This window comes from Lepus europaeus, chromosome 23 (genome assembly GCF_033115175.1).
Source record: "Lepus europaeus isolate LE1 chromosome 23, mLepTim1.pri, whole genome shotgun sequence".
Taxonomy (NCBI): Eukaryota; Metazoa; Chordata; class Mammalia; order Lagomorpha; family Leporidae; genus Lepus; species Lepus europaeus.
Genome location: NC_084849.1, coordinates 16,189,352 through 16,199,696, shown reverse-complemented (window position 1 = coordinate 16,199,696; position 10,345 = coordinate 16,189,352). Strand labels below are relative to the sequence as shown.

At 47.0% G+C, this 10,345-nt stretch overlaps 1 protein-coding gene across 4 annotated transcripts in view; it reads right to left on the bottom strand.

Annotated features, from left to right (window-relative positions):
* Positions 1-2,865: 2,865 nt before the first annotated feature.
* RNF10 (ring finger protein 10) overlaps positions 2,866-10,345 on the bottom strand; it is a 44,847-nt gene continuing 37,367 nt past the window's right edge. Inside the window, exons 14-17 of one of the 4 annotated variants that reach the window (XM_062182374.1) lie at positions 7,855-7,955; positions 4,347-4,404; positions 4,093-4,251; positions 2,866-3,151 (exon numbers count right to left, since the gene is read on the bottom strand). In XM_062182374.1, the coding sequence (XP_062038358.1) occupies positions 3,075-3,151; positions 4,093-4,251; positions 4,347-4,404; positions 7,855-7,955 (395 nt within the window). In that variant the 3' untranslated portion in view covers positions 2,866-3,074. Of the gene's footprint in view, positions 3,152-4,092; positions 4,252-4,346; positions 4,405-7,854; positions 7,956-10,345 lie in introns of those variants that run through there. The other 3 variants (XM_062182375.1, XM_062182376.1, XM_062182377.1) reach the window with 3 other exon arrangements.

The window sequence follows — 10,345 nt, the reverse complement described above, 5'->3', positions numbered from 1 at the left end:
CATGCTTGGCCAAGTCTCTTACATTTACCCTGGCTTTGGTGGGAAGACTGCTCCTATGTGATACTAGATTAAAAAAATTTTTTTAAAGATATGAAAGGCAAAGATCTCCCATCCACTGACTCCCCAAATGGCCTCAACAGCTGGAGCAAGTCGGGGGCCCAAGTACTTGGGCTATCACCCACTGCACATTAGTGCAGGGAACACATTAGTAGGGCGCCAGACCTGAAGTGGAACAGCTGGAACTTGAAATGGCACACCCCAACACCAGATGAATTTTGAATATTTAGCTTTCCACGTGTAGCCCTAGACCAAAGAGCTCATTTGGAATAAAATGTGAAGATCCATAGCAACTAACTTGTACAGATCCATAGTCTCAGTAATGATCCAAATACCTTAGAAATATCAAATTCCTTGCCAGCACCTAAGCAGCTGACTCTGCAAAAAAAAAAATTGCAGCTTTTGCACTTTTGTGGGAATAGGCTGGCCTCACCGGACTTCCCTGCCAGGTTGGGAATTTTCTAATAGTTCCACCCATTCTTATTTCCTTACACCTGAAGATAGGTAACTGCCATACTCACAGGCATTAGACCAAGGACTCAATCAGTTCTGTCCTGCTACCTCATGACATTTCTTGGCTGTTTTCTCCATAATAAAACGATGTCACTCAAAAGTCCCTTAGCCACAAAGTTAGGTTAAGGTTCATTCATTTTACTTGAAAGTCAGTTACAGAGAGAGGAGAGGCAGAGAGGTCTTCCATCCAGTGGTTCACTCCCCAATTGGCCACAACAGCTGGAGTTGTGCCGATCTGAAGCCAGGAGCTTCTTCTCAGGTCTCCCACGCGGGTGCCGGTGGCCCAAGCACTTGGGCCATCTTCTACTGTTTTCCCAGGCCATAGCAGAGAGCTGGATCGGAAGTGGAACAGCTGGGTCTCGAACCAGTGCCCATATGTGATGCCAGCACTGCAGGCAGAGGCTTTACCCACTACTGCACAGCACTGTGTCCTCTTATTTCAGGACCAGAACACAACCTCCCTCAAGAGTTCTTGACCTGAGATTTCCTTTAAAAATGGCAGGCTAGCAGCTTCTGGGGGCTGAGCACAGGAGTCTTCACATGCTTTCTCACAGGCCTTCCCCATCCATCTCCTGTATCCTTTGTCATATACCCATGAACAGTCACTGACTGGAGAATTATCAGTAACCAGAGTTGCACCTGTACCTTTGAAGTGAGGAACAAGAACCTCAGATATGCTGCAGTGACCCTAATCTTTCAGGCTTAAAAAAAAAGGGTGGGTGTTTGGTCTGGCAACTAAGGTGTTGGTTAGGGTGTATCACAGAGAACTAGGGTTCGACTGCAGGCTCCACTGCCGACTCCAGCTTCCTGCTAAGGTGCGTACCCCAGAGCAGGATTGGCTCAAATAGCTGGATCCCTGCCATCCAAACAGGAACCCACACTGGGTTCCTGGCTCCCGCCTGGCCCAGCTGTGGCTGTTGATCTGTGACGTGAACCAGCAGATGGGAGACTTTTCTCTGCCTCTTATATATATATATTTTTTTCTGCAGCCCTTTATTCTCAGCTGCTCACATCAGCACTCACTGAGCTGGCGTTTGTCACATTAACCAAGAATTCACTCATCTGCCCTTTGAAATTGTAACTCTTGTGCCTCTTATATTTAAAAAGGAAAAATAGGTTAAAGCTAAGCCCAGCTCTTAAAAAAAAAAAAAAGCTAAGCCCACCTCAAGAGGCTTTTTGGTGGTAGTGGGAGGGGCTGCTGAGGTGTGGTGGGTTAAGCTGCCACCTGCAGGGCTGGCATCCCACAAGGGATGTCCCTGCTGCTCCACTTCTGGTCTAGCTCCTTGCTGATGTACCTGGGAGAACAGCAGGGGATAGCCCAGGTCGGAGACTTTGAGAAGCAGCTCCTGGCTTCTGGCTTCACCCTGGCCCAGCCCCTGCTGTTGTGGCCATTTTGACAGTGAACCAGCAGATGGAAGACCTCTAACTCTGCCTTTTAAAATAAATGGAATAAATTTTTTTTAAAAAAGTCCTTTAGGCCTGATACCAGAGAAGACATTAGCCCATGATGGCTGAACTGCCTAAGTTCACAGTAGCTGTTACTTTACCCTATTTCAAGAAGTAATGTGTCTGGCTGGCCTGTAATGAACTTTAAAAAAACAAAAACAGAAAAGCTGACATTGCTTGTGCAGGTGATTTATTACAACTGTTTGCCTTCACATTCTGTTACACCTAGAGTTCATTTTATTAAGCAGAAAACAATTCACATCACTCAAATTCAGCTCAAATCAAGGCATAAGAAAGCTGCTGTAGACAAGAGGAAGACAGTGGGCAACTTACTGCCGTCAGCCTGCCCCGTTCTCCAAGCCAAACTCCTGCCCCTACCAGTCAGGCCACTATCACTTCAAACAAGCTTGACCTGAGGGATGGTAGGTTCGGAGCTTCCCTATGGACTGGCAGCGTCCCTAACCCTCTTCCACACATGTAAGTGGCCAGGACAACCTAGCCCATCAAGCTGGCAACCCACATCTGGCACCACAGCCTGGCCATCTAGCAGAAGAAAAACAAACTGCAACTTAAGCTGGGTATCCTAAGGCCATTTTATTCCCATCCCTGTTTCTGTGACAAGGAGAACTGCACAGGTAGAAAAGACGCAGCTATCTTTAAGACAAACTGCTAGGTGTGATGAAAGCAGAGGTGCTGGCGCGGGGTGCCGCGCAGGACACTTCCGTGCCGCTCATGTGAGCTGCTCCAAGGGATGCTGAAGGACTCAGACTTTTGGGGAGCTGAAAACTAACTACACATGGGCCACAAACACTAACCTGGCAACAAACTAAAAACTTTGGCAGGAAGAGATGTCTTGTGAGTGTCAATACTTTATTTTGGTGTAAAGACGGGAAGCTGGAAAATACACTGGATTTAAAATTTTCTTGGTTCCCCCTCACGTTGTGGAATCCCCCTCCCCCCAAGCTAATCTTTTCAAACTCAAACACTTAAAATTACAGCAGCAAATCAAAAGCATGGGAAAAAGAAAAAGATGGAGAAGGTAGCCAGGGCCAGTAGTGTCACTTGGTGTGGACAACTGAGGTGCTGAACAGGAGCTTCTGTTTCTGCTTTTTTCTTTTCTTTCCTCCTTTCTCTTCTAAAGGGAAACAGAAAGAGAATTCACTTAGCTTGGAAAGCCATCCCCGACATCCCCTAGCAGTTTTCGTTACCGAGTCACAGTGCCGGCTAAGCACGCAGCCTCGAAGGAGACTGCCTGGATTCAAACTACAGTCCTAGCATACACCAGGTATTTGTCTTTGGGCAAGTCCCTTTACAACCTTGGATCTGGCTCCTCATCTGTAAGCTGAGTTCCAACCCATTTCCAATTGCTGGGAAAATAAAATGATCATCACTCTAGGTCCACAGAATGCACACACCAATCATGTGTTGGTCTTGAGTAATCACAAATACTGCAGTGACCTGACTTTTCCACCTGAGCCACCCTTTACCAACTTGACTCAAAACTGTAGGCAGGGAGCCGGTGCTGTGGCACAGTGTGCTAAGTCTCTGGCTTTGGTGCCTGCATCCCATATGGGTGCTGGTTCAAGTCCCAGCTGCTCTTCTGATCCAGCTCTCTGCTATGGCCTGGGAAAGCAGTGGAAGATGGCCCAAGTGCTTGGACCCCTGTACCCGCATGGGAGACCAGGAAGAGCCTCCTGGCTTTGGATCAGCCCAACTCCAGCTGTTACAGCAATTTTGGGAGTGAACCAGCAGAAGGAAGGCCGACCTTTCTGTCTCTCCCTAACTCTCTACCTCTAAAATTTCTTAAAAAAAAAAAAAAAAAAAAAAAGTAGGCAGGATCTATCTACTCTCCACTGTCTCAGCGGAAGCAGGCAGAAATCCTCAGAATTTCCACTCCAGACCTCAGGAATTAATCTGATGTAACAAGAAGGTCCCCTTGACCTGCCATGTGGAACATTAGCTGACGTTCAAAGGCACTGAAGTCACCTAGAGGCTCCGAGGGAAAAGTGCTTGCCCAGGGTTATCTGCTACTGTATCCACAGTCCACGTATGGGGTGTCCAACAACACACCCTTACCAGAGAGCGGATCTGAAGTAGCCGGTGTGTCCAGTTTCATGAAGGCTGCTTCAATCGCTTGGCTGAAGGAATTTTGGAAACTGGGCACAGGGACACGGTCTGAATTATCACTCTCCCCATCGCTGTCCACAGGGGCAGGAGGAACTAAGCTGTTCTCATCTGAAAAATACCAGTGTTACTCATTCTCGAAACACCTCTAAAGTTTTTTTCTGAAAGGGATCAAATGCCCCCCTTCACCTGCAAGGCCCCCTCACCTTTTTTCGGAGCAGTTTTGGGCCAGACATCCACTTTTGCTTTTCCAACCCTCAGCATCTGTCAAAGCAAAGGGAGGGGAAAGAATTTCATTCATTCATTCAACTCCTTTTCCAGAAGCCCACCTTGACACTAACTAGTTAGGGGCAGAGGAGCAACTATCACCTTCGAAAAGACTTTACCACACTGTTTGTCGCGTCCTCTACATTCTGACCAATGGAAACTGCAGTGCAAAACACAAGGTTGCAACAAAGCACAAGATTTTCTGTTCCTTAGGAAATAAAGAACATTGCAAAGAAAGCACAAGAAGCTCAGTCATTCCCAAACTGAGAATCCTGTTAAATTTTCTTGCCTTTCTTAGAACCCCTGTTGGGAATAAAGCGGTGTGCAGTATCCTCTAATTAAACCATATGGCTATCAAACCTTAGTTACTTAAGGTCATCAAAACTAATTAAACTTAAGCCTAAAACTGATCTGCTCCAATGACTCTCATTACCTTTTTTTAGTCTTTGCTTTTCCAGTAGCTCCTTAATCACCAGCTTTTAGATCCAACCATAAAATGCATAGCCAATAAAACCAAAATAAGGGACTGGCACTGTGGCATAGTGGGCAAAGCCGCTGCCTGCAGTGCTGGCGCCCCATATGGGTGGGGATTCAAGTCCTGGATGCCCCATTTCTGGTCCAGCTCTCTGCTACGGCCTGGGAAAGCAGAAGATGGCCCAAGTCCTTGGGCCCCTGCACCTGTGTGGGAGACCAGAAGAAGCTCCTGGCTCCTGGCTTTGGATCGGTGCACCTCCAGCCATTGTGACCAACTGAGGAGTGAAGCAGTGGATGGAAGACTTCTCTCTCTGCCTCCCCTTCTCTCTGTGTAAACCTTTCAAATAAATAAATCTTTAAAAAAAAAAAAAAAAAAAAAAGACACCCCCTGGCCCCAAGTTTGCCACAGCTGGCTTTGTCACTGTTGAGAGCCACTATTAATCCTATCTGCTCTACACGCCAGGCAATTCAACATGGGGAATTTCATTTCTACAAAAATGTTAAGAGATAAAATTGAATCCTCTGGTTTTCAAGCAGGCAAGCCTTGTCCTGAAGCATCTATCCTCAAGGGAGGCACACACATCAATCAAGAAGAACTGTAGTAGGTGTTGGTTTCACAGAATAGCTTTCTTCAGCGTATCATGTGCTTTGATGAGCATCTCCCCTGGCCCCTGGGAGTTTGGGACTAAACAGCATGACAGCTGAATCATACTCTTAAAAGGTAATTAAGATGTTTTATTCTTAATATAACTATGTGTTTGAACTGAACCTACTCATGAGGAAACAATCAGATCCACACTGTGGGGCATTCTATAAAACAACTGGCCTGGTTGCTTCAAAATATATATGTCATGGTGGGACAGAAGAGAGCAAGGAGGCAGCCCAGAGGGACTGCTATGGATCAGAGAAGCTAAGGCAATTTGACAACTAAATGTAACAATCTAATTGGACCCTGAATTAAAACTATTAAAGACATTGAGACATGGGCAGACAGATATAAGAGTACCAATTTAATTGAGTGGATGTTAAGAACTGTGGTTACTTCGAAGAGCACCATTTTCTTTGCCATGTATCTCCTAAATATTTAATGATGAAGTATCATCTGTAAGGTCTACAACTTTCAACATAGAAAAAAAATTAAGCAAATACAGAAAATGCTAAAGAATCAGTGAATCTACATGAAAGGTATGAGTGTTCATAATACAAAAGTACTACCAAAACCATTTTGAAATTTGCCATTTTCATAATATGAACCACCCATGAATTTTCTGAAGATCTCTTGTATACATGGATTTCAGTTCCTACTTAGTTCTCAGAAGTCATCTTTACGAAAGAAACAGATCAACTAAGGACAGTCCCAACCTAGGACCGGGTTTGACTTGCCAATTTTCTACCTTATGATGGTGCCAAGTGTACCCATACATAGTTTTGAATATATCAGGTAATTTATGAGGGGCCAGTGCTGTGGCACAGCGGGTTAACATCCTGGCCTGCATCCCATATGGGTGCCAGTTCAAGACCCAGCTGCTCCACTTCTGGTCTAGTTCTCTATTATGGCCTGGAAAGCAGTGGTAGATGGCCCAAGTGCTTGGGCCTCTGCACCCGCATGGAAGACACGGAAGAAGCTCCTGGCTTCGGATCGGCGCAGCTCCGGCCATTGCAGCCAATTTGGGAGTGAACTGGTGGATGGAAGACCTCTCTCTCTCTGCCTCTCCCCTGTGTAACTGACATTCAAATAAATAAATCTTTAAAAAAATATATTATGAAATCAGCTTTGTACTGTAGGTTAATTTAAGTGCTCTGATTATGTTTCACATAGGCTAGGATCAGCTAAAATGTTTGGTAGGATTAAATGTGTTGATTATATTTTTGACTCACAATATATTCACATACAACCCCACTGTAAGTCAAGGAACATCTGTACTCTATGAACTGTTAAGGTTATCATTCCAAACCAGTCCAAGAAGTTAATGCTAACTTCTTTTAGGGGCACTTGTCAAGCAACCCGTCCAGCCTTCCATCTTCCTCAGTTACCTGAATGCAGGAATGCTGCGTGTTTGCCTGTTTAGTTTTAGAGTTTAATAATGTGATTTGACATAAAGTCTCACTTGCTTAGTGCATTCCCCACCCTGTTCCTTAGGGATGCTATTTTGATGGTTACAGGATTAGCTTTCCCTTTCCAAAGGAAACAGGATGCTTTATCCCATGTAACAATAAATACCTAGCTCAAAAACCCTAGAGCCAGAGATCAGTTGAAACTGCCGTATCCTCAGTCCCTAGAACAGTGCCCAGTACACAAATATGAACTCTGATTCTTCCTCAGCTACTCTTGGCCTCTTTCCTTGATAAGTCTACAGAAATAGATACAAAATCCAAGAGTTTTCCTATTAAGAAAGCCCTAGTGATTGTCAGAACCAGTACAACATCAGCCTGTTAGTATCTCCTCCTCCACAGAAAGGAAGATCATCTGCTCTCAGCCAACTCCCTACTGACTAAAGTTCCAAGGCAATAAATTCCCCCCATTCCGATCAGATATCTCAGTTTATCTATCTGTATTCGAATGAAAGGCAACAACTCCTGGTTGAGGTTCCCATAAAAGCAAGCTGTGGAGTTCATGTTAAAAATTCTTGGGCTGTGGCGTGGCGGGTGGGGCCACCACCTGCAGTGCCGGCATCTTGTGTGGGTGCCAGTTCGTGTCTCAGCTTCTCCGCTTCCGATCCAGCTTTCTGCTATGGCCTGGGAGAGTGGTCGAGGATGGCTCATGTCCTTGGGCCCCTGCACCCACGTGGGAGACCTGGAGGAGCCTCCTGGCTTTGGGTCAGCGCGGCTGCGGCTGTTGTGGCCATCTGGGGAGTGGATCAGTGGATGGAGGACCCCTCTCTCTCTCTCTCCTTTCTCTGTGTAACTCTTTCAAGTAAATAAATCACTCTTAAAAAAAAAGTTCTTGGGCTGTTTCACAAGCAAAGGATTTACCTGGGCAAAGGAAGGGAAGGGAGAGTCTTCTTCCAGACTCCCAACGCAGAATGAGGGACTGCCCTGACTGGCAGTGGGCGACAGAGGGGTCAGCACAAAGTCTGAAATGGAACCAGAGAGCCGACTGCGTAAGTCAAGTTCCAAAGACCTAGTATCCGCAACAAGAGATTAACCCTAAATCAGATCTGGATAATTACAAGCCCCCACCCCCATAAAGCCAAACAAGTTTATCTCTGCCATGTTCTTATAAAGCCAAGAACATCACTTATTGGGCTGGCATTGTGGTATGGCAGCTAAAACTGACACTGACATCGCCTATGGGCACCTGTTGGAGTCCCAGCTGCTCCAACTCCAGCTCCCTGCTTAAGGCCTGGGAAAGCAGTGGAGGATGCCCCAAGTGCTTGGGACCCTGCACCCACATGGGAGACCCAGAGGAAGCTCCTGGCTTCCACCTGGCCCAGCCCCAGCTGTTGCAGCCATCTGGGGCGTGAACCAGCAGATGGATGATATCTGTTTCTCTCTCTTTCAAATAAATCTTTAAAAGAAAATCACTTATTACATCAGTGACCAATATAGAGAAAAAGCTTCATGAATACAGTAACACCACAAGTCATGGTGCAATCTATTCCCACAGTATTACGTAAAACTTTAAGAAGTGTGCCACACTTTCCACAAAGGCCGATTTAGGCCTTGGTATTCTGTCATGGACTAGTTTTTATACTAATGAAAAAGATAAAACAGGGGGCTGGGATTGTGGTGCAGTGGGTTAAGTCACCAGTTGGCAGTGGCACCCCATATCAGAGTGCAGGTTTGAGTTCTAGCTGCTTTGCCTCCTATCTGCCACATATCATTACTAATGTGCCTGGGAGAGCAGCAGAAGATAGCCCAAGCTCTTAGATCCCTGCCACTCATGTGGGAGACCTGGGTGGAGTTCCTGGCTCCTGGCTTCAGCCTGGCCCAGCCCTGGCTGTTAAGGGCATTTGAGAGCCGGCGCCGTGGCTCAACAGGCTAATCCTCCGCCTAGCGGCGCCGGCCCACACCGGGTTCTAGTACCGGTCGGGGCGCCGGATTCTGTCCGGGTTGCCCCTCTTCCAGGCCAGCTCTCTGCTGTGGCCAGGGAGTGCAATGGAGGATGGCCCAGGTCCTTGGGCCCTGCACCCCATGGGAGACCAGGATAGGCACCTGGCTCTTGCCATCGGATCAGCGCAGTGTGCCAGCCGCAGCGCGCCGGCCGCGGCAGCCATTGGAGGGTGAACCAACGGCAAAGAAAGCCCTTTCTCTCTGTCTCTCTCTCTCACTGTCCACTCTGCCTGTCAAAAAAAAAAAAAAAAAAAAAAAAGATTTATTTAGCCGGCGCTGTGGCTTAACAGGCTAATCCTCCGCCTTGCGGTGCCAGCACACCGGGTTCTAGTCCCGGTTGGGCCGCCGGATTCTATCCCGGTTGCCCCTCTTCTAGGCCAGCTCTCTGCTATGGCCCGGGAAGGCAGTGGAGGATGGCCCAAGTGCTTGGGCCCTGCACCCGCATGGGAGACCAGGAGGAAGCACCTGGCTCCTGGCTTCAGATCAGCGCGATGCGCTGGCTGCAGCGGCCATTGGAGGGTGAACCAACGGCAAAGGAAGACCTTTCTCTCTGTCTCTCTCTCTCACTATCCACTCTGCCTGTCCAGAAAGAAAAAAAAAAATTATTTATTTAATTGAAAGGCAGAAGTACAGATAGAGGCAGAGAGAGATCTATCCATCTGCTGCCTCAGTCCCCAAATGGCTACAACAGCCAGAGCCAGGCCAATCCAAAGCCAGGAGCCAAGAGCTTCTTCTAGTTCTCTCACGTGGGTGTAGAGGTCTGAAGACTTGGGCATCTTCCACTGCATTTCCAGGCCATAGCAAAGAGCTGGATCAGAAGTGGACCAGTTGGGTCTCAAACTGGTACCCATATGGGATACCAGCATTATAGGCTACAGCTTTACCCACTGAGTCAGGGCACTAGCCCTGGCTGTTGGTACTTTTATTCCTAGGGCTTTCTAATTGCTCTTGTCTCAATACATTAGAAGCTCATAATCAGAAAAGCTAGTATGTGAAAATACAATCTTCATACAAGATTATGCATCCAATGATCTGTTCAATTCCTTCATTAGTACTTCATCTCTCATTTAAACAAAGAGCATCACAACTGTTCAGTCTTTAAGAACCAGGTTCTAGCAGCTGGTGCTGTGGTGCAGTATGTTAAAGCCCTGGCCTACAATGTTGGCATCCCATGTAGGCACCAGTTCATGTCTCAGCTGCTCCACTTCTGATCCAGCTCCCCACTACTGTGCCTGGGAAAGCAGCAGAGAATGGCCCAAGTCCTTGGGCCCCTGCACCCAAGTGGGAGACCCAAAAGAAGCTCCTGGCTTCAGATCGGCTCAGCTCCAGCCATTGCAGCCACTTGGGGAGTGAACCGGCATATGGAAGCTCTCTCTAACTCCTTTAAATAAATAAATCTTTAAAAAAAAAA